General features: G+C 38.9%; 2 protein-coding genes across 4 annotated transcripts in view; both read left to right on the top strand.

The window, feature by feature from the left end:
- The first annotated feature begins 3,212 nt into the window (after positions 1-3,212).
- On the top strand, positions 3,213-13,942 carry LOC119744519 (abl interactor 2-like). Its single transcript, XM_038220470.1, has 5 exons — positions 3,213-3,437; positions 7,321-7,488; positions 9,885-10,542; positions 13,022-13,171; positions 13,750-13,942. The coding sequence occupies exons 1-5, from the start codon at positions 3,321-3,323 to the stop codon at positions 13,911-13,913; spliced, it is 1,257 nt and encodes a 418-aa protein (XP_038076398.1). The 5' UTR covers positions 3,213-3,320; the 3' UTR covers positions 13,914-13,942.
- A 3,619-nt stretch (positions 13,943-17,561) lies between these two features.
- The window catches only part of LOC119746481 (origin recognition complex subunit 4-like), a 35,202-nt gene continuing 28,314 nt past the window's right edge, over positions 17,562-24,449 (top strand). The window contains exons 1-3 of one of the 3 annotated variants that reach the window (XM_038223444.1): positions 17,568-17,612; positions 23,108-23,194; positions 23,408-23,580. In XM_038223444.1, coding sequence (XP_038079372.1) covers positions 23,183-23,194; positions 23,408-23,580 — 185 coding nt within the window. In that variant the 5' untranslated portion in view covers positions 17,568-17,612; positions 23,108-23,182. Of the gene's footprint in view, positions 17,613-23,034; positions 23,195-23,407; positions 23,581-24,449 lie in introns of those variants that run through there. The other 2 variants (XM_038223447.1, XM_038223446.1) reach the window with 2 other exon arrangements.

Here is a 24,449-nt window from a genome sequence, read left to right on the forward strand (position 1 = left end):
CACAGGTCACAGGTCACGCAAAATCCAATCAATCAGAGCGTGAATTCATCAGAGTATCCCAGTGTCCTGTTTGTAGGGCGGGGGGTACGAGCAAACCATGTAATGAAGATGTTGTTTGGGAAAAAATAATTCGCATCCAAGGCAGGGTTGAAGTTTGCCCCCTTAGATCGCTGGACCCATGTAGATGGTGGAAACGGTGTTGGACTCTTGATAGTGTGAAAGTGGTTCCAGTAATCTTTGGTTTTGATGCAGGGCCGACTGTCAAGAATATTTTCAATACTGTGAAAAGGCCCTTTGGACAAGCAAGTTAGACGCTGTATACAGGGTGTATCTTAACTGCCTCTAGTGTGCATGTACATGTATGTACATCAAGGACTTGAACAAGTCCATCAATTTGCAGGAATGGGAATAAATGTCCACTAATACTGGAGAAAAAAAAACAATCGCTAAGGCTGTTCCACTGATCCAAGGTAATTTTGGTGTACTTTGATCTGGCTTGTACATGTACATTGTAATATATGTTGGTCGCATTTTTTTTTTTAGGTTTTGCCAAATGATTACATTTTATTGCATGTTGTCAAACCAGATATTTCATGTCCTTTTTCTTCCCAAAACGTTGACTTTTTTATTTATTAAATAATCTAACCATACTGTAATGTAATATGTTATGAATTAATACAAGTACAGAGTGCATGCAAAATATACACGAACCCTAAGTATCAAGTCATGTCCACCCTTCTGATTTTGAATGAAAACGTGAATTTCAAGGCATTCACAGCAATACAGGTCATTCTATAAATTTAAGGTGGAAAGTGTGATATTCCCCTGTCCCTGTGTACCTTGGTACATTCAAGAATAAAGATGGACTTTTTCTATTTGTTGGGTTGGTAGTCTGCTATTCATAATCACTATTGGAGTACGACTGCATTAAGGAATTCATCAGAATGATAAAATCATAGATGTCAGATGTAACAGGGAAAGGCAAAAAAGTGGACCCCAAATTTATAGAATGACCCCTCTCTTGTGTGACCTAGATCAGTCTGTACACTAATGCTCACATGTTGTGTTCTACAGGGCGAGTAAAAAAAAACGAAACCCAAATGTCGGGACCAGTTTTTAGTGAATTTCTGTATGTAGCACTTTCCAAATCTAGGATATGAAAGCCCAATTCATAAGCTTTCTTTTAGTACAAGAATCATTCATGTACTTTTCAAGTTACGGAATTTTAAACACAAACATCGTTTTGAAGTTCAGTTCACGGATCGCAAAAAAGAAATTAAGTGTTCACATAGGGATGTACATATGTATGTGAATTGTTTTCATTTTGCTGAAAGAACACTTGCCCTTTTTGTGATCTGTGGACAGAAGTTTAAACAGTGTTTGTGTTTAAAATTCTGTAACTTGAGAATTACATATGAATGATTCTTGTACTAAAAGAAAGTGTATTAATTGGGCTTTCATATCCTAGATTTTGAAGGTGCCACATGCAGAACTTCACTAAAAAAAATGGTCCCGACATTAGGGTTTTGTATTTTATTGTTACTCTCCCTGTATTTCTGTCCACACAAGTACATGTATGTGTCCAACAGTTTGACCAAATTTTGAAATCACAGAAGGACCATGAAAGTTGGAATGGAACTGTTGTGGAAACTGCTGTTCCATTTCTCTATAGATTTGGATAGATGTATAATTAACCCTTCTTTATGCAGATCAATGTTGCTATGTATGTGTGTATGCATCCATAATGATGCTCTACATACCGTTTTGTACAACAGCTAGTCCGGATTCCAGCTTTGTTTTCTGGAATCATATAATAATGGTCAATAAATCAAATTGCAGTTACCGGACCACCGTCTTTGAACTGGTTTGTTTTTATTGTGTAAAGGCTAAAGGGGCAAAATAATCGGCTTGGGTATGTTCCTTCCCCCTTCAAACCACTTTAGATTGCATGTCCTTTATAACAAAAAAACAGGATTTCTATAGCGCCTTCCATGTAGATCATGGCGCTCCATCCTGCGTACATTTTCTCAAATCACAACTTTGTTTCCGTCATTTTGTCCATTCGTATATTGGAAAATTATGTTCCAACTAAACGAAAATGACCCCAAAGTTTGGATTTATATACTTTGGGTTCATATTCTTCAACTTTGTCCCGACAATCCTTACAAAGTGCTGCCGAATTTCTTTTACGTAATGAGTGTAAAAATCATTACATTGTAAGTAGCAGAAAATTGACACTATTGAGTTGGACTCTACAGTGTCTGAACACTGGAGCCGTGAAGTCGAAATGATGCCGAGGTTTTCAAATGGCCAAGGATTGTTCACTGCTATAATCAATCCCTTCTTGTTTCTCTCTTCTGCCGTTTAGTTTTTCCTGCTTACTTTACATCAGTGGTGTTAAACATCCTGTCGGGAGAGATCCGGTATGCCGAAGTTAAAAATACGTTTGCACGCGGAAGTGTTCTGATTTTTTTTTAATCATCAATTCTTATGAATAACACACTCTTTGTCAGTGCGATAAATATCATAGCGTTTAGAGAAACTGGCCAAAATGCCAAGAAATTTGCCAGCCAAAGTTTCTGCCTTATTACTTTTGTGCTGGTGGATCGATATATTATCAGCCGAGAAAGATGCGTTCTTTCTCCACATTGCTGCCACAATAGGAATAAGATATTTGTGAGGTTCCATTTTAAGGTGTTGTTTTGTCCTATCCGTGCTTTCTCGAGTTTCATCCTTCAAAGATATATTTTTGGGGTAATTTACTAATTGCTTCTTTTTCAGCATTGCAAAAAATATCAATTTGAATGAGCCATTAAAGAAAACAATCAGCCCACGTGCCGTTATGGAATTAATACATGTATCACAAATTTCGATTTATGTAAGTGGCTAATCTCATAAAAATAAGAGGCGAAAATGAAAGTACGAAACCCAAAAGAAAAGTCCTTTTTTCAAATGGTTGCAGACGCCCAAAAAAGGGAAGAAAAATAAGATGGCTTTTCGTTAAAATAAAACAAAGAAATTGAAAAATCGTTAACAGAAAAATAAATCGAATTGTTGAGCACGGGCAGTATTTACCTGACCACCCGGTATATTGGCAGCCCGCCCTCAGACGTCAGACAAGTTGAGCATGTAGGCCCTACAGGTGTTTGAGACTCGTAATCGTATCGTACGTGAGGTGTCATTCAACCCGGAAGTACCTTGGAACTTGAACTGTGCGGGTTGTACACCGTACCCGGAAACAACCCAATAGACAGCAAGTCATATCATATATGGGTAGAATTCCATAACGGAATTCATTTCCTGGGAATTGTCAGAAAATCATGGCCAAGTTAGCAGAACTCTTTGAAACCGAGATCCCGGCAGGACGAAGCCAGTTGCAGGAAAGTCATACCAGTCTGCTGAAAGTGGCATCCTTTTGCGAAGAAAATTATCTGCAGGTAGGGCCTACATTATCTGATTACACATATTAGTAGTAGTACAGTACATTACGAAAGCCCTGTAGTGCCATCAAGTATATATTTTGTCCAAGTTCGGTTTTATGAGATATATTTTTCCCAAAGTTCGTTTTTACGAGATACATTTTGTCGAAGTTCGTTTTTATGAGATATATTTTTCCCAAAGTTCGTTTTTACGAGATATATTTTGTCGAAGTTCGTTTTTATGAGATATATTTTGTCGAAGTTCGTTTTTATGAGATACGTTTTGTCGAAGTTCGTTTTTATGAGATATATTTTCTCGAAGTTCGTTTTTATGAGATACATTTTGTCGAAGTTCGTTTTTATGAGATATATTTTCTCGAAGTTACGGAGCCCCTAAAGGGACATCCAAAATTATTTTTTTATCTCGTGCGTACGACATAATATCTCGTGCGCACGACATAATTATCTCGTGCGCACGACATAATATCTCGTGCGCACGAGATAATTATCACGTGCGCACGACATATATCTCGTGCGCACGACATATATCTCGTGCGCACGAGATAATTATCTCGTGCGCACGAGATAATTATCTCGTGCGCTCGAGAAAATTATAAGTATTATCGGAGCTTGCTGCACGTGCAGCGGACGAGTTTGTGTGTAACGAAAGCAGCGTGTCAGGTACGGAGTCCCTAAAGGGACATCCAAAATTATTTTTTTATCTCGTGTGCACGACATAATATCTCGTGCGCACGACATAGTTATCTCGTGCGCATGACATAATATCTTGTGCGCACGAGATATATGTCGTGCGCACGAGAAAAAAAAAAGTTTGGATGTCCTTTTAGGGGCTCCGTAAGATATCCTGTGTAGCCCGAAAAAAAATTATCTCTTAAAAACGAACTTGGGAAAAATATATCTCGTAAAAACGAACTTCGACAAAAGATATCTCGTAAAAACGAACTTCGACAAAATGTAACTCATAAAAACGAACTTCGAGAAAATATATCTCATAAAAACGAACTTCGACAAAATGTATCTCATAAAAACGAACTTCGACAAAATATATCTCATAAAAACGAACTTGGACAAAATGTATCTCATAAAAACGAACTTTGGGAAAAATATATCTCATAAAAACGAACTTGGACAAAATGTATCTCATAAAAACGAACTTTGGGAAAAATATATCTCGTAAAAACGAACTTGGACAAAATATATACTTGATGGCACTACAGGGCTTTCGTAGTACATTATACATTTTGTACATGCAATTTCAGTTTCAGGTAATCCTTACCTTTTTTAGGACCCCGTTCCTATATAACTATATAAGGTTAAAAAACTCACCAAAACAGAGATCAAATGACACTCAATTAAGTGACATTCCATGATTCTGGTATTTCTTGCCACATCTGAACAGTTGGCAATGACACCTTCTTGAATATCAGCAGGTTTAATTTTGTGGAAAGAGGGCAGGGCTCTGAGGGGTAAAAGACGACGATGACAGACTAAAACAGCAAGATGGTGAACTGCAAAAAACAGTAGGAAAGTCACATTTTCTTTGAAAGTGCTTTCAAAATGACATGATGAGTGTATCTGAAGAAAAAAGACGGCTTGAGCCTGCAAAAGTCACTTTGGTATTGTACAGTCATCTGCAAAAATCAGTTTTGAACAGAACTCGTAAAAATAGAGGTGTCCTAAAGATAAGGATTACCCAATTTCAAATTCATTTTTTTTTGGTAGCTTGCAATGCTTTTTCATTACTTTTTGCTATAAAGAAAGGACAAAACATGATTTTTTAAGGACTTTTTTTATACCTTTATAATTACATAATGAAAAAAAAAGGAAAGAATATTTTCGATAGTCATTATAACTTGATGAGAAGAGGTTTTAAATTTGAATCAGATTGAAAAAAAAAAGATGGCTGTTCCAGACCCCAAACAATTGTACACAGGGGTGGACTTGGCCATGTTGGCTATTTTCAAGCAGAGCAAGTGCAATAAAAATGTGCTCAGATTTCAATCAAATTACAGGCCTTTGTTTCATAGCCACTGATACAACCATTTAAATTAGTAATTTAGTTTCAGGCATAAAATGTTCTGTGTATGAGATACATGTACATGTAGAGACACCAGTTTAGGAAAATACTATTATGTTTTTTAACGTTGTAACTATTTCAGAGTCCAACAGCATGATCAAGAAATGAGTTGATCATTTTTGTGAATAAATGTGATTACTTGATTTGTATTTGATGTCTGTTCTTACTGGTCTCTCCTGTTTGCATTCGAACCTGAAGTGACATCAACACCGCTACGCAATCACTGTTCATAAGGCACTGTACATAAGGCACTCCTCAATAGTGTAACCAGTTGCCCTGTGACAGAATGTCTGAAGAACAACTGGTACAATGCTTTGGCCATTGAAGGAAGGCCTCTATCCATGACTGCGCAGCGAGAGCGTATTTAAGGGAAAATACAACATTTACAAACATCAAAAAATAAAACTACCAAATCATTTTGAAATACCTTGCTGGACTGTTAGTGAATGACAGTGTAAAGCATCCTGTAAAATCATGGCACCTGGTATACTGTCATTTTCAAGAAAAGTGCTATATTTGTATCAATTTCCAACGCTGTTTGGCCGATCAGCGTTGGAAAAAACTGGCTTTTTTTTCAAATACTGGCCCCAATTGACCATCGCACTTGTTTGCAATCGATTACAAACCTATGAACGGGTACAAGCCAGCTAGACTGGTTCCCTGACCTTACAATTCCCCAATGTATGTAAACTGCTCTGTTTATTCTTATATGGAGTCAGGGAACCAGACTACAGGAAAATGATTGTTTTTCTTGGTTTTTATAGCATTTTCGAACCCAAAACCTCAAAAAAGTCAGTGTAACTATATTTGCTATATATTTCCAACCCCCCAATTCCATCCATTTCTGAAAATTACAGCAAAAGCAAATGATGTATATTCCCTTTAAGAATAGTCCATACAGAACACTAATAGATGATTGCCCCAAAAAGTTTCTATCTATAAAAAGACAAGCTACTTTTTGATGAAAAAATTACTGAAATTGCTCAATCCATTCAAAGAATACCACCATTTAAATGCAATGACCCTAAATAAAACCTGTCTTGTCCAAAAAATCAATTTATTTTGCGTTTTGACTGTTTGGAACAACGAAGAAAATGACACAGAATACTTGTTTTAACAACTGTAGCACACAATTTTTTTGATTAACAACCCTGGTTAGGCAAACAGTATGATTTATAAAATCTACTTTTTTAAAAGACGGGCCTTCAAAAGGACTTCGTTGCATATTGTTAACGTTTAAACTACGATTTCATCGCTGGTGATGTTTGAAGACAATTGTGTCGACGATTGTTGAAGTCGCATTTTTGGGACGAGACAGGTTTTTGATAGGGTCATTGTGTTTAAATGGTGATATCTTGTGAACGGATTGACCAATTTCAGTAATTTTTTCATCCAAAAGTAGCCTATGAGATTGGCCTATGTCATTATTATTTTTGGTGCTACATATTATTTTAAATATGAAAAATAATTTTTTTGGGTGTGGGTTCTGCTTTTTTTGACTCTCCCTGTAATGAACATTTTGGGAAAAAATTACACTTATGGACATCACTAGTTTTTTTTTCCTGCAGTGACCTATCAGCCATCAGAAAATGATCAAAATGTCCTGACAAGTCCAATTTATAGCAAGGAAAATGTTGAATATATAATTTAATAAGAAAACACTTTGAATTTTTCAGACCAGTCTCGTAGGGTTTGTGCACATAGGGTGTCAAGTGATGTCCCTGAATGGAACTCTTTCCAAAAATGTTGTTAGCATTTTGTTACAAATTGCTTTGGGATTCACTTTTCTTGTTTCATTTTCAGGCTGAAAATAAGACGGCTGCCTTGGCAGAGACCAAGCAGTATGCTACCCAGTCGCTGGCCAGTGTGGCCTATCAGATCAACACCTTGGCTACCAGCATGCTACAGATGCTGGACTTACAAGGAGTACAACTGGCTGACATGGAATCAAGCACCAATCATCTTGCCAGGGTATGTACAAAAAAAATTAAAGAAAGTTTAAAAATCCCCACCCGGCAGAGGTGGCAGCAAGTCATTTTTTGCAAGTCCAAGTCAAGTCACAAGTCATTGTTTGCAAGTCCAAGTCAAGTCACAAGTCATTAGGTCCAGTCACAAGTCAAGTCACAAGTCATTTGGTCTAAACACAAGTCAAGTCACAAGTATCTTTGTCCAAGAACACGTCAAGTTGCACATTATTATTTTTGTCCAGCTGTAATAAGCTAAAAGAACCTGGCGTCAACTTACGAGTTATTTTGAACATGCCTCCATAATTCCCCTTTTTCAATGTGTTGCAATTACTATTCTTGTAGTTTATCACATATCTGTCGGATATTAGCCCTTTGTATACTTTAATAAATTTACTTTACATTGTAGAAATAAATGTTGAGATGACATGAAAATAAGACCTTGTATTGTTACCATGGAGCTTTACATGCAGACATGCCCGATCTGGAATTAGGGAAAATATACATTCTGTCTAGGGCAGATTTTCAAGTAATCGAGGCTAGAACTTATTTAGATTCAATAGCCATATGAAGCAAGAGTTTGTACGCAACCCAGAATGACCGAAAATCTATTCGCGGTTAAGCCCCCCCCCCCCCCCAGAAAAAAAGTCACAGCGCGACTACTCACCGCTCATCGTGGGTTTTAAGGTGCCGCATGAAATTGCTCGTTGTGTTTGGGCCATCAGTGACAGTGGATCCACATATTTTACAAACAGCAGACCTAGCGTCTGACTTGGGTTGGTAACAAGTCATCTTTTGCAATCCCAAGTCAAGTCACAAGTCATTGTTTGCAAGTCCAAGTCAAGTCACAAGTCAAAGCTGGTATTTACAAGTCAAGTCACAAGTCACAAAAATGGCGACTCGAGTCCGACTCGAGTCCAAGTCACATGACTCGAGTCAGCAGCTCTGCCACCCGGTAATGATATTTTGCCCTCCTCCTTTTGATTAATGTTTTAATTCATGCATTTACAATATACAGGGTGGTCTAAAAAAAAATGGAACTGAAGGAGTACAAATGAATGGGTACCGGCATAGGCAGCAGTAGCTGTGGAGTAACCTTTGATGGAACTGCATTTAAAGATACAGTCCATCATTTGTAATTTGTGCATTTTGTTCATTTAAAGCAACAAATGTGTTCAAAATCTAATGAAGGATACTGAACAACTAACCTGATGAAGTTTCAGCTCAGCTTCAGCTGTATATTCCGAGAAAAACAGCATTCTAGGATCTCAATTTCAAATCAAATGTTGCTGAATCATGTTTTGAATTGGACCTGAATTTAGCGTCCGAGACGCGTTCTCACTGAGCTGATTGCAGCTATGCACGATGTCGCGCACTCATCCGACGAATTATAGCCAATGCTTGCGTGCGCTTCGCCGAATAACAAAACGAACTATTAATTTAAATTTTCCTACGGTGCGTCTTAAGACGCACCGTTGGAAAGGCTTTTTTTTCGTTGATTACTTCAAAATGACAGCTTGCCAGAAAGAATAATTTCACAGGGAGTTTAATCCCCTTACTATCTTTCAACCAAGTATGTTTTTCAACAATAGTTACACCAGTTACTTTTCGGATGGCTGCAAATGATGGACTATAGCTTTAAGGAAACAGGAGATAAACATCAGCTTTCATGGAGCCACATTTTTTTATTTTTTTTTACACACTAATTTGGCTTATTTGACTTTTTGATTCAATCTACCGGTAACACAAAGAAAAGTATTTCTAGATATTGAAAATTATGGTCAATGGAACGTGAAATGGCAATATAACTGGCCTGCCAGACCCAAGTGCATCAAGGCCAATTCACACACAAAATTCCAACGCACAAAATTCCAAAGCTTGTTACGGAAGATCCTTACAAATAAAAAATGCACATAGAATTTTGAATTTGAATCAAATTCACTGTATAATATTTAAAAGCATGACCCCCTTTTATTTCTTCAAATTACAATGTGCATTGAATATAAAAGTTAGTTTTAAATTGTAAGTTAGAAGTGCTTATTCCCAGTAAATTCAAGATGTTTTGGTATCTATAGGCAAGAATGTATTTCAATCTCTCTGTAGAGTTTACACAATGACACATGACATTTTTGGATACAAAATTTTTCATTGACATATTATTTTTTGTTGTGTTATTAAGAAGATGAAATCCATTCTTCACATTTTTTTTAAGGAGAGCTTAAATCGTTTGCCCCCCCCCCCAAAAAAAACCACTTCAAGGGGATCTTATTGTGGATGGGCATGAGGGATGCTAACATGCTGAAAAGTGGATATTCACACGAAGCCTTTACAAACAAAGTTTAGGGAGGAACTTCTCTTCATAATCCCAAGACAAAAATGTGACTTCTTTCTATTTGTTTCCAGAATGTGAGTGTTCACAAGGAGAAGGTTTCTCGTCGGGAGATCGGGGTCCTAACCGCCAACAAGCATTGCCCCCACACCCACAAGATCGTCGCGCCAGCCAACCCCGAGCAACCCATCAAGTACAAATCGGCACCCATTGACTACGGCCTGCTGGATGACATCGGGCACGGCATGAAGATCAGCGATCCGGCCAAGGCCGACACTTTCAGGAAGCGCAAAGAGTCCCAAAGCCTCCCGAGCCCCGGCCTGGTACCAGACAACTTCCCAGTTTTCAATCCCGATGAACGGCCGCCCAATTCCCCCCTCGAAGTCGATCTGTACGCGACGGTCCGTAAGACAGGCACCCCGCAAGGCTCCCCTAAGTCGGTGAGGCAGTATCGATCGCAAAGATCAGTGCCAGTAGGGGGACATCCCTCCCCTCCCCCTCCTCCTCCCCCTGACCCTGATATGCCACCTCCCCCTCACCCTATGCCCCCCGCTCCAGACTCCTCTCTTCCACCTGCTATGGCTCCCCCACCAATGGCACCTCCACCACCTGCTCTACTGGCAACCAAAGTGGCAGATGATGAGAAGAAGAAACACGAGAAGGATGTGACTCCTAGGATGTTGAATCCACCTCCTCCTCCCCCTGATATGATGGTTTTGCCTCCTGATGAAGGTAAGTACCAATTTAAGATCCCGCGTCCAAGCTGTTTTCAAGGTTCACCCCAAAAAGTAATAATAATAATAATAATAGTGGCATCTTATTAAGCGCAGCAGGTCCATCACTCAGTGGCACTCATGGTGCTATACAAAGAGTAAGTACAAACTACACAATTTATAAATGACAAATTAGAAATGACAAACTACAAAGAAAAAAAATTATAAATGCTAGGTCCAAGACATATGAATTGCAAGGTACAAGCCGAAGAAGAGATTAGAGTTTGATCAGGTAGGTTTTGAGTTCTTGTTTGAAGGAGATCGAAGAGGGAGCTTGATGGATAGAGAGGGGTAGACTGTGTCAGAGAGTGAAGCCTGCATAAGAGAAGCTGTGGTCACCCCAAGAGTGTCGGGATCTAGGAAATTGAAGAAGTAGATTAGTTTTTCATTTTTTCTTTTTTTGGAGCAATACAAAAGTTATTCACTTCTGGAATACTTGTGGAATAATCACTTTACACATTTCAAATAATTTGTTTGCCAACAATAATTCTGTTTGTGGTGGGTAGACTGGTCCCCCTCCTTATTATCAGGATCAATAATGTAGGGACTGGGAACCAGTCCACTCACAGGATCGACATCAGTATATAAGTATTGAACGAAGCCAGAATAAAAGCCCTTTTCCTTTTTTTGTAAGAGGGTACTTTGCACTCACTTAAGTAGAAAAGAGTACTGTTTTTTGTTAAACTAAAAGATTCAGCTTCTGTCATTCGGAGGGAAAATATATAGAATTTCGTGATGACAGGCAAATTTGAATGAAAGCAGTTCATTTAAAGATGTTAACCAAGAACTTCCTCTAAGAGAATAATTGCCAATGATTTGAAATGACAGTTTTTGTGGTGGGAGGACGATTAAGCATTTACAACAAGTCGAATTGGTCTTGGGAAAACTATGTATTCAAGTATACAGTGTAGGCCTTATGTGTTAAAGTAAGATTTAGAATGCAATTTTTTTGATATTGATTAGAACATTCTATTCATTCATTGTTACAAAATTTAAATGACAAAGAAAACCATATGAGACATCTGCAATGCATACAGTCTTATTGGCCAGGTGGGATTCAAAGCTGGAACTGCAGTGAAACAGTCAAGGAAAGAACACATAACTTCGTGTGTACTTCACCAACCTGTCCACTCGAATGCTAGTACCAAATAGAAAAGACAAGTGCACCTTACATTGAAAATTGAAGAAATGTCTTGAAAACAAAGACCTTAAATTGAAAAATTTAAGAAATCTCTAAACTGCAGAGGATCCAGAACTCTGCCGCTCGCTTGGTATCGACAGCTAAGAAGAGTGAACATATAACACCTGTGCTGAAATCTCTGCACTGGTTGCTAGTACAGTCTCGCATCCATTATAAGGTCATTCTCATCATCTGCAAAGCTCATGGTCTATGTCCAGCCTACCTCTCAGAACTGCTTGTACCTTACAATCCATCAAGGCCCCTTAGATCGTCTTCCCAGCATCTTCTCATCATGAACCCCGGAAAAATGAAGAACTATGGTGAAAGAGCATTTGCATGTGGGGGCCCTACGATCAATACGATCGGTCACTGCGATCAATAACTGACCTGGAATTGTTTAAGAGCAGCCTTAAAACACATTTATTTGAAAATTGTTTTCCATAGTCATATATTATTTGTTTATTAATTGTAAAGGGCATTGCGAGCTCCGACGGTCCTGAAATGCGCTATATAAGGCCAAAAAAAAAAAGTGTCCGGTTTCTGGTATGGAGCTTGCCCAAAAAGTGGTGCGGCGACGCGGCTTTTTTTTTTCTTTACCTGATTTTTTTGCTTCAAATGTCGGCTGATGACTGCAAATGGTGCCCGACTAAACTTAGTGCAAATATATGGGAGTCCATAGAGAGGCCACATAAAGCTTATTCTCGACCATAACCCAATCTAAAAACACGTTAAAATTGTGCAGCAGCAGGATTCCAGTCAAACCAGTGAGTTTGGCGGTTTTGAGACATCATCTTTCATTGAAAAAAAAACTTTTTCATTTTGCCGACGCGCATGGCTACGGCAATGCCCCATGGCTACGGCGTCTCAGAAACCGGAGACTTTTTTGGGGGGGCCTAAGAATGTGTTATTATTTTTATTAAATATAAAAGGATATGTAAACATATTAGCAAATTTTGATGACTGTAGTAAGGGCACAGAAGTTTTAAGGTTTTCAACCCCCCCCCCCCTCCCTTTCCTTCCCCACCCCAAAGTTAAAAAAAAAATATGTAAAAGAGGTCTTACGGTAATAGTCAGATATTTAGGTATAAAACTAAGTATTACATGTATCAACCCCATTATGTCAAAAGATGTCCACACCCCCCCCCCCTTCAAATTTTCTACAGTCGGCAACTTTCATATCTATTTGGCGGTATTTTCTTCCAGTACCCCACGCCCACTATAAAAACAAAATTGGTTCCTTTTTCTTTCGTACAAACAGCTGCTTCATCGATGCCCCCTCCCCCGCCCATGGATGACATCCCTTACCCAGCCAACATGGGCATTGGTGATGATGAGATGCCCCTACCACCGGAGTTTGTTCAGACTAGTGACGTGGACCAATCTGCCCCCGCAGACTACATAGAAAAAGGTGAACTTAGAAAAACCATTCCAATTATACTCTTGGTTTCTTTTTTTGTTGTTGTTGAAAGGTAAAAACGCCCAAAAAATCCAAAAAATTCCGGAAGTGAATACCTTATTTGACTGTGTACATGTAAGTGTCTCAAACATCCTGTGAAATTTCCAACAGTAGTCGGCCCGCCGATACGTGCCAGTCACCGCTGCGACCAAATTCGGCTGTGGTATACATGGTACAGACCACATGTTATTTTGCTCGGCAGAAAATCTTAGTCGAAATTTACCTTGGTGATAGTACAAGGTGTAACAGAAGCGTTTGCAACAACATAAGCTGAAATTTGGAATACACTTTCAGGTAGATATTAGTGTTCAACTACTCGTGAAATAAAAACTTGAGAGCTAGTTTTGCCAGTTATAATTTTTTTTGGTGCTACATATTTGAATATGAAATATATTTCTTTCGGTTTGGATTTTGCTTTTTTTTTTTACTCACCCTGTATATGCAGGGAAGGGGCAGTGCTCAACCCACTTTTTCTATGCCTACATTGTTAATTACCTCACTTTTTAAATGTTCCCATGTATCACTTATAGTCATTGCCCTTTACGGCTACGAGAAAAATCTGGAAGATGAGCTGACATTCCAGGAAGATGACATCATCTACGTGCTGAAAAAGAACCCCAATGGTTGGTTTGAGGGCGTTTTGAATGGAGTCACAGGCTTGTTTCCTGGAAACTACGTGCAGGCTGTTCCTTAAAGATGTACTGTTTGTGTTATTCTCTCGTTTAAAAAAAATAGATTTTCTATCAAAATTTCTTATTTTGTTTCTACCAATACCAAACTTATTCACTTTATGAAGGATTTATTGAATGAAAAATATCATCCCTTGTCGAGTCTTGGAAGACTTGTTTTACCAATTTTGAATAATTTCCAGCCGACAACTATAATGAAGTTCTCAAAAGGGTAGACTGTTTCCTAGTCTATGTAATAGACCATGGCGAAGAGCCAATGGTCTATGATATGTGAGCAGATTCGCTGATTTATTATGCAAGACAACGGCCTCTTGACCTCTAAATTTTGACCAATCAGCGGGCGATTTCTATATATCGGGTCTACGGTCATTCACCCATTGACGCATCAAAGACATGGATAAAAGAAAACCTAGACACAGCAAACAAAGGCTGTGTCGGTCACGCACTCTGTATTATGTTAACGCGATACGCGCCAAGCTTGTTTAGGTTCAATAGATCTGTGCTCGGCCGTTGTTGTATTACAAAACACTGCATTCGAATTGACCAATCAAACATTTAGTCCTGATTTGGGAATGAAATGACGTCACGATTTAGTAAACTCGACTCCGATTGGCTGAGGCGCTGGATCGTATAAATCTGCATGCTTTGACATATCAGACGTTATACAGGAGACATGGCTCCGTGGATAATGGCTGATACTCAGACTAACTGTTTCTTGCCTTCCTTTCAGAACAGAAACATGTAATGTAGGTACCGGGAAACAGTCTACTTGCCACTCTCATTTTTTCAGGGGGTTGCAGCCACACGAAATACAAAAAAAAATCAGTTTTTGGTTAATTTGTCAGGGTTAAAAATGAATATGTTGAAGAGCATGGACAGTACATCTCTAAATTGTTTTACATTCCAGAGTACTATCATCTAGAATTACATTTTTTAACAGTGTAGTTGGCAAGTGCGTGGACCACATTGGCCTGGGTTTTGAGGATAGTTTTTTGAGGAAATGCTGTAGATATTTCAATCATAATCTTCAAATTGCTTATCAGCTCGAACGATCTGAAATATAGAACTTATAAAAGTTGCATATGTAGGAGGCCTGATTTTTCTGTCCTTGCTGAAAATTTCAGATTCAGAGTGTTGAAATGTTAGATACAATAGAAGTATTTTAATTTACTCAATTAGTTTTAGAATTGGAAAAAAATTCTTATGCAAAGTGTATATTGTTCCATTTCTACCTTCTATACATGGTTTTTAGACGGAAAAGCAAATTTATAAAAAAAAAGCTTCTTGTACATGTATGCATATCGGAGAGCATGGAATATAAAACAGCTGTATTTATTGATCTTTATTGAATGATTTGCCGTATTATAATTATACTCCATCAGATTTTGAAAATCAATATTTTGATTGTGTTATTCATAATACCTTATAATGAACCATAAAGAACCATAGTATTCCATGTATTATTTTTATATTAGAGATATGTAACATATAGAGCATTGATATCTTTACACTTTTCGTAGTATGCTATATTTTTGTACGCAGAAACATATTTTAGAAATTTAATATAGTTTTGCTGCATTTTCATAATTTTTATTATGACGCTTTGATGGTATTTATGGATTTTGATATTGGATCAATTTTTAGCAGATGTCTGTAACAAAGTGTTCAACACCCATTTCAACACCCATTTCGCGCCGGACCAAGACGCATAGCGACTTTATTAGGTCGACCCAAATATATACATGTTGCTTTTGTTTCAGACGATAAATTAGTTTATACGTATTGATTTTCCATTGTTTAGGTTGCTTTCCAGTGCTTAATTCAACCTGGAATGCCAGTTTGAAACAGCTAAAGTTCCAAACGTCGAACTACTCATGTACTTTTAAATTTTTTTAATTTTTTTTTAGGGTTTTGCGCGACTCTAAAAAGTCTTCTGAAACAGATGTTGATCAGTACTGGGGGAGGGTTGTTTTTGGCACACCTATGACCTTTTTTGTATGATAGCTCCAGATAAAGCTTCGGCAAATTAGCTTGAATTTCGGTGACTTTTCTTGACTTTGATCGGAGTTCTGCAGGGTGTCAATGGTTGCCATGGCAGATAATTAAAAAAATGTTTTTACATAAAACATAGACAGTTCATGCAAAAATGCAAAAACGTTTCTATTATTTAATACCATAACTACATCCATTGCTCTGATTTTGGTTGGAATAATTTGAATTTTGAGACAAATTCACGAAAACAAAATTTGCCCCAGATTACATCACCCTATAGCGGCGACTTTGAAAGCCAAAGGTTGTTTTTAAATTGATACAAAGAACCAATGACCATTGCGCCAAAGAATGTTTGTACTTATTTAAAAGCATTGGAATGAAAAGATGTTGCAAAAGAAATCATGCCGACCGCAGCGCGACCAAACACGACGTCACATTAGAGTACTGCCATACCATATTCCTACAAATAGGAAAATTGGCCGAAGCATAATGGTAATTAGGATTGGTATGGGGGCAAAATGTGTCTGATTAGATCCACAATACGTACCCCATTTTAATAGCCCTAACAGTCCTGAATCCTTCAATTTCAATAGGATTTTCTATGCAGACTACAATGTATAATATGTAGTATGAAGCTTGCCATTGCTCTTTTCCAGTGCTTTATAAGCAAGCGAATTTACGTCTCAATTTTTTGCTTGCCTTTTCAGGTTGGTTTTTGTTATTTTGATTGTAAAAATTCATCGGGGTAAAACTCCAAGTTGGACCCTTTTTTGTTTCATATATAAAACGTTTTGCCTGATACCAAATCAAAGCTGCGCTCCAAGATCTGTATCGCTGAATAAAGGGTTTTTTTTTTCAATAATAAAAGCGAACTTGTAATATAACTTGTATGCAGTGTGTAATATTGTTGAGTGTGAATACGGCTAATACGCGACTACATTTGGCGCGATATCGATTCATATACAGCAAAACATTGAATATTGTGCACTTGTAATACCATATATACGCTTGCTATTTTAAGTGGAAATAGAGGGTGAGTAAAAAAACTCCATGTGATATTTATACATATTCCTCTTGATTAGTGTTGAGTTGTTGTTTGCTATAGCATGAAAATCACGTGGGAGGTTTTTGCTGGTAAACTGCTTTTATAAGCCAGACTTTTTTTTGCGCTAAGCAAAACAAAATTTGTTTGCCGTGAAATGTGGCTAGGATAATGTAAAACATAAAAAAGGTGAGTAGTCTTGATTCCATGTTGGCCCAGAATCAGTTAATGCAGGGGTGCATCCTAAAGGTCATTAGATAAATTATAAAAATTGAAAAGAAAATGAAAGATGATGTAATAATTTAAGCTTTGTCTCACACACATTGGAGAGTTGTGAGACACTGATTTTTCCTGAATTTCAGATGTAGGGGCATTTAATTAGCACGTCACGCGAGACGTCTCTTGACCGGGTATCACTCAGTTTTGGCGTCACGATAATGTCTATCTTTGTGAACCATAATATTATTTGCTGTATGGCAAAAGTGTCGGTGTCATAAACACACTAGCTTGTTGCGCGGATAAAAAAAAAGTTTTCAAGTTAGCGGAGTGACGTCATAGGCGTATTAAACTTTGGTTCGGTCTCAAGAGGGCGCTCTAATCGCGCCAGTACGATTTTCCGATTTTCTAGTTCAGCGGAACGTGTTGTGAAAGCCGCCATACGCCCAATGTTGTGAGTGCTTTTATACATTTTATTTTAGATAAAGAGTCAATGTTTGTTGGGAAAAAGTTGCAAGCTGACGCTTCTTTTTCATATAGCATGTAAAAACATGGGCTTTTTATAAAATATCATGGCTAAAAAATATCGAAGTGGCTATCGTTACGGCAGCCGTTGTTTAGCGCCCTCTACGGTACTTTTATGAAAGGCACGCAGGTATATAATTATTTGATTCTCCACGTTTTAGCGAGCAGTGTGACAGCTCAGTCGATAGAGGGTAGGATTTTGCAGCGCTAGGTTGCGGGTTCGCATCTCAGTTTTGACCCATTTTTCATTTTTTGCACTCGAATTTTTTTCCTTTTCTAACCTGAGGCTTTGGAAGATTTTTATTAAAAGGGAAATAAAGTCCGAATTTCAAAACGTTCAAATTCACTTTTTCCTTTCTAATTTTATATTTTCTACTCATGTTTTTATAAAAGTTGCAGTCTACCGTAACGATAGAAAATGGGAAATGTGTTACGGCTGCCGTAACGATAGCCACTGCGAAAAAATATCTCTGTTGACGACGACTTGTGCGCTTTCTTGAAAATCACGCAATCTTACTGCGCGCCTATTCTTAAGAATGAGCGCCCATTCTTAAGATTGCGTGGGAATATCATGTGCTCAATTTATGAATTTTGCTCAATCTTAACAAACATTGCACGACATAATTATGAAATGTATAGCGGTTAAAAGGGAAATAATTCATATAAACAGGAAAGAAAATGTTCTATGCTTTTCTGTACTCGTATAACTACGATAATTTGAATCAAATTAAACCTGCTACAAAGTGCTACATGTAGTATTGCTTTTTTCTGCCCACTATAAAATGGGAAGTTTTGTAATAACGGAGGACTGGGAACTAGTCTGGGAAGTGCTTTGTTTAGGCTAGACAAGTCCCTGTATGTATATGCATTTCACTAGCCCCATAAATGTGGCCTATTTACTGGACTGCCTCCGTAAACATAGGCCACACATCCACATGTACAAAAATCGTGTCGACGGAGCCAAATTTTGATTTTCACATTTAGGCTTAGTTTGTAGGTTTTTTTTGCTTTAGAAGCATACTCACCCTCTTTACAGGCTAATCAGAAAGTGCTGCCTTTTTCAGATGTCTAATTTTTGTGAAATTTCATGTTGAAATTTTGATACGCAAACGTGTAAAAATGAATCTGGAAATTTCACGAAAAATAAACATCTGAAAAAGGCAGCACTTTCTGATTAGCCTATAAAGAGGGTGAGTATGCTTCTAAAGCAAAAAAACCCTACAAACTAAGCCTAAATGTGAAAATCAAAATTTGGCTCCGTCGACACGATTTTTGTACATGTGGATGTGTGGCCTATGTTTACGGAGGCAGTCCAGTAAATACAAATGTAGGCCACATATATGGGGCTAGCATTTCACGGGAAAAAACCCACCGATGTCCAGAAGTAGCCTTGGTCAATGCCCTCGTCGTTATTCGTCCGGTATGCGGTCAATCGTCGGCATATCCTCACGCGCTATGCACAAGCATGTAAAAATACAGCGCAAACAGCGACCTCACGCGGCCACTATTTTTTTATGCAAATCAGTTGGGGACGATCTCGAGCCTTGGTTCAATAGTCAGCAAAAGCTTATGTTTTTCTTTACAGATAAGTGTAGGCGGGGCTAACATGTGGAGTATCCAATCACACCTTGGTAAATCCGGACGTCATCAAATTATTTGCAGCTATTCGCCTTTTGCGGACGTGACAGGAACCACAGTTTTTGTGCATTGGTGCCGTGTGCGGAGACACACAACGTGTACGTGTATGGATTATGTACGGTGCCACGTTTCAGATGCAAGTTTCCACGCAACGATCAACCAATAAGAAAACGACATTTAAGGTCAGCTAAGGCTATTAACATAATGAGCACCACCCCCAAAACCTCACATGGACGATTGAACCAAGGCTCTTGATCGTCCCCAACTGATTTGCATATAAAAATAGTGGCTGCGTGAGGTCGCTGTTCGCGCTGAATTTTTACATGCATATGCATAGCGCGTGAGGCCGAGGATATATGCCGTACCATGGACCGCGTACGGGACGAATAATGATGAGAGCATTGACCAAGGCTAGTCCAGAAGCTGCCAAAATTGCTCTTTTGACTAGATAGAATCCAGCTCTGCGGCGTAATGGTGGGGGTGTGAACAATTAATTGGTGGCAATTTAAATGGGAAATAGGGGCCTAGGGGTCCTACTAAAGTGCGTCAACAAGCGTCAACAAGCGTCAACAAGCCTCAACGGTCGTCAACGAGCATCAACAAATTTTGTACATGCTTTTATTATTATTATTTTTAACCATTTCTGGTAATGAAACCAAGGATTCCTCAAAAGCGCCCTAAGCACTGTAGCTCGCAAGCCTGAAGAAACCTGTGGAGAGAAGACAATGGGAAGAAGTTACAGTTTTAGAGGTGGGAGGAAAAGCCCAGAAGAATATTCTGGGGAAAACCCACGAAATCAGGCAGGGACTGAAAACCCAATCCACATATTGGCCCAGGCGGGATTCGAACCCGGGTCACAGCGGTGGAAGGCGAGCAAAGTACCGCCACGCCCACCTGACTCCCCTCCCTTTTGAACATTAAAAGTAGTAGGCCTATCAATTAAAGTTCAAATTATTTAAAAACTTGTTTTTTTTAACGCGAAATGTACGACGAATTTGTCGATTAGAGTTGGCTGCCATCTTGTTTACGTGTAGCTTAGCCCTACTACGCATGTGTGAAGTGTACAGAGCCATACTACGCATGCGCGAAGTGTACAGCGCCATCCAAATAAGATGGCGGCCAACACTAATCGACAAATTTGTTGTATATTTCGCGTAAAAAAAACAAAGTTTTTGAATAATTTTAACCTTAATTGATATGCAGAAGATGTTCTTTATTGCTTTTTCTACTATGTATTGTAAAGCTACTTTTAATTTTCAAAAGCATATACAAAATTTGTTGATGCTCGTTGATGACCGTTGAGGCTTGTTGACGTTTGTTGATGCTTGTTGACGCCTATTTTTATTTATTTTTCTCTTATTTTTTTTCCTGGTCCCCCCCCCCATACGTGTATACTTTCATATCCAAAACTGTTCAGCGTTAAGTAAGTGACCTTGCGTTGCAACAGTATAATTATTAAGAATCAGTGAACGAGGATGCAGCTAGACTTGCCAAGCGCAGCCGGTGCTCGGCATCGGCAAGACCGTTATCTTGTCGCGCATTCTTAAGAATGTGCGCTCAATCTGGAAGAGTTATTTTTTGCGAAGATATAAGAATGTGCATGCGCATTCTTAAGAATGCGTGATTTTCAAGAAAGCGCACAACATCTCAATGAAGGTCGGTCAGTCATGTCATTGTCGGTCATTAAAAAAATGAAAGTAGAGTTAGACCCGTGAACGTGGCGTTGTATACAACGCCAAGCTGTTGTGTCATTTCGAACCTGGCGAAATCGATCCGCCATAAATAATTTCGTATGCATGTTGAGTACTCACCTAGAAATCTACACTTGCCTTCCCGCGTGTTCAGGATGTGTCATTTCGACGAAATTTGCCGTCACTGAAGACCCATACGAATGTGTAGAAATTACTTTTTAACTTTAACTGGACAAGTACCCAGGGTCACTTGTGTGCCAAATTATTGGAGCCCCTCGTGCTACCCGTCTGCTTCATGTGGCGCATATGATACATGTACATGTAGGAAGCGTCAGATTCGCCAATCACGAGACCACGTGATAAACGCAGCTAATCATGCTAATAATTTGGAATCGCACTTATGATCCGGACATAAGAAATGCCTGAAGCGTCAGTGCGATACCAAATTATCCGCAGCATTTGTAGTAAATCACGTGCATCAGTAGGAGGTTGCAGGACGTTGAGATCTTGCCAGATTTTACCTTGAATTTCGTTTAAATTCCAGATTTGGCGTAAACGCAGATTTCAACATGTTCAAGAAAGTTTGATTCGTGAGTACTTATCACACGGTAAAGCAGTGTTCAGTTTTGTCACGGAAGGACGATTTCGCTTGGTTCAAAATGGTACAAGAGTGTTGCGTAGTTTACAAGCCACGTTCACGGGTCTAGACCAGAGTAGGCCTAGGCCTATAAAAATCGCCTACTGCCTAGACTAGTCCGAGTAACTAGGACTCTACAGATCGCTTTTTTAACATTTAGACATGGTCGGGCGATAGTAGAGTCCGAGATCGATGGCCCTATTGCGGCTACTACTAATTTTTTTTTACCATTTTCACTCGTACCCCCAATCAAAATCTTTAGATTTTACCCCCAAAACGGTCTTCAAACTACCTTATGCGCCCCTGTAGGCTTCAGTGGGAAGTGAAAATACAAATGGTGGTGGTTACATTCACATACCGGTACCTTGGGGAAGAAAAGAGAAATTTCACCTTCAATTCGGAAACTGAGCCTCGTCGAGCTGTCACCGCTATCTTATTGTACGATTCAAATTCATGAGGTCAAACTGATGACGTACGACGCGCCGTCCAAGTGTAGGCCCGCATTCACAGTCGGGCATATTGTGTGTGCACACGCACACCGGTGACTGTTTCCTGAGCGGCGCAGCCTGCACACATCGAATAGCCGTGTATTGATAGTGCAGACAACGATTTCTTTCTGACTTACAGTAGATTTTGCAGTGATGGCGGAGAATCTGACAGTGAAGATGCATTGGTACTTAGGAGCCTATACTTGTCCCTGCTTGTTGTGCCTAAAACTATTAAATCTTGGGGGGACCGTTCATTTTCTCATGCTGGACCTATGTTATGGAACAAACTTCTTCAAAATATTTGTGATAGTGCTACTTCCCATGAGTTTAAATGTGCTCTGAAGACCCACCTATTCCAAACAGCATTTCATTAATCATCCAGTTTGAATTCACTCTCATATGTACTGTTTCATATTCATGTATTTTCATTTGTGCGTACTTTTGTTCCCTGCTGTTTTTACTGTTCATGTTCATTTGTTTGTTTCTCTGCGCCTTGAGCATCTAATCAAGATGGATTTGGCCTATTATAAATGCTCTTTATTATTATTATTATTATACACACAAAACGACTTGGTTACAAGTACGGGTGTGGTGATACACATGCTAAACACGCCAGGAAAAAATGTTGCAACCTGATGCCACTTCCGCGCTTGTGTACAAAGTCTGTGGAAAGTCATTTCAAGTATTTCCTAACAAATTGGAAACATTTCTCAGTCCCAGATTCATTTCTTATCGTCATTTTTGCAACGAATGACCTTCATTGAGATGATATATGAAGAAAAAAGTGGCGTCAGGTTGCAAATTCTTTCCAATACTTTTGTTGACGCAATGGTTTAAGTCGAAGAATACTCTCGCAAATGTGGATTCTTAATTTACAAATTCACTCGGCGCTTGCCGCTTTGCGCCTCGTGAATTCTTAAATTACGAATCCACACTTTCAACTTACCAATCTCTTTTCCCATTCCTGAAGGTTAACAGATTGCAGTGTTAAGATGTCATCCTGGTCCGTAGAGGAGGCAATCATCAGTGAAGAATCTTATTTCTGATGTCACATCTATGTAACATCAGTTATGTAGCATAAATTTCAGAAGACATACCGGTAGCGGTACCCATACAGTTTGTGAGAACAGGTATCACGGTTATCACAAAGCGATGAAATTGATTGCTTTGAAGTCTCAACCCCCTCCCCACCTACCCCCACCCCACCCTCCCTCTAATTACAATTAGTGGTCCCTAATTTATAGTGTGTGTTTTGATTTTTGTTGTTTTCCAGGAAGCATTTAGAAAGACTTTTCCTGCCATAATGCCAAAACGTAATTGTAGAAGAGAACCATTGGGTGGCAGCACCATAGATAGGGTACAGAGCATCTTGCGAAGACGCGTTTGCAGAATCGAAGTTCCCCCTAAAGACATCATTGAAGAAAACCTCAAGGAGCAAAGACAGTAAGTGAATTTAAAACAATGGTAGAGCACTACTGGTAGTGGAGTCTGGGGTGTGGGTCCGGGATGTAGGGGGCGTGACACCCCAAACTAATATCTCTGTCAGCAGCATTTAGAGCCTTGGTTGGCAAATGAATTGTGACCTGCCATTGAGGAATAACCCCCACCTTGGACTGTTCACGTTATTCTCAGACAACTCACATAAAAAAAAAAAATAGGACATTGTTGTGATTTCTGGAACAGCTTAACAACTGGGTTTATTACAAGTTGCCAATAAAACGGGCAAGTGGCCCTAAAACTTAGCTGTTTGTAGAATCAACATCGTTTGATAATTTTGAATTCAGAGACTGAAAAACAATGGTTACCCACGCCAAATTGGCACGCTTGCCACACATAGATTTGGATACGCTTGCCCTGAATAACTTGGCACGCTTGCCACATGCATAAGTTTGGACACGTTTTCCTTCCAAAAACTTTGGCACGCTTGCCACACACGTTTGGGCAAACTCGCCCTTAAACCAATCAGCAGAATGAGTGAAAATGTATTAAGTATTTATAGTTCCAATGTGATATAACCTTAATAATCATTATTTCCACCGTTTGTACGAACGGTTGGAGTAATGCAGTAGTAACCCCCCCCCCCCTTCATTAACTATTGCAAAGGAATTATTATGTATGCAAAAAAATGAATTATGTACATCATGTTAAAGCGCACATCATTGGCTTTCCAATGATACCAAATTTATTTCTTTAGCTCAATTTATTCCAAAGATATGACCCCAGAACTTCAACAGTGTCCTGCCAAGTTTCTCTAACCTCATTTCGAAAAAAAATGGCTTTGAAAAAAAAAAAAGACACGTACATGTATTGTG

The sequence above is a fragment of the Patiria miniata genome, unplaced genomic scaffold (genome assembly GCF_015706575.1).
Source record: "Patiria miniata isolate m_02_andy unplaced genomic scaffold, ASM1570657v1 HiC_scaffold_7, whole genome shotgun sequence".
NCBI classification, from domain to species: domain Eukaryota; kingdom Metazoa; phylum Echinodermata; class Asteroidea; order Valvatida; family Asterinidae; genus Patiria; species Patiria miniata.

Coding starts and splice junctions, on each gene's coding strand:
- LOC119744519 (XM_038220470.1), top strand. CDS start 3,321: ATGGCCAAGTTAGCAGAACTCTTTGAAACCGAGATCCCGGCAGGACGA. Junction 3,438..7,320: donor GCGAAGAAAATTATCTGCAG/GTAGGGCCTACA, acceptor TTTCATTTTCAG/GCTGAAAATAAGACGGCTGC. Junction 13,172..13,749: donor CGCAGACTACATAGAAAAAG/GTGAACTTAGAA, acceptor TATCACTTATAG/TCATTGCCCTTTACGGCTAC.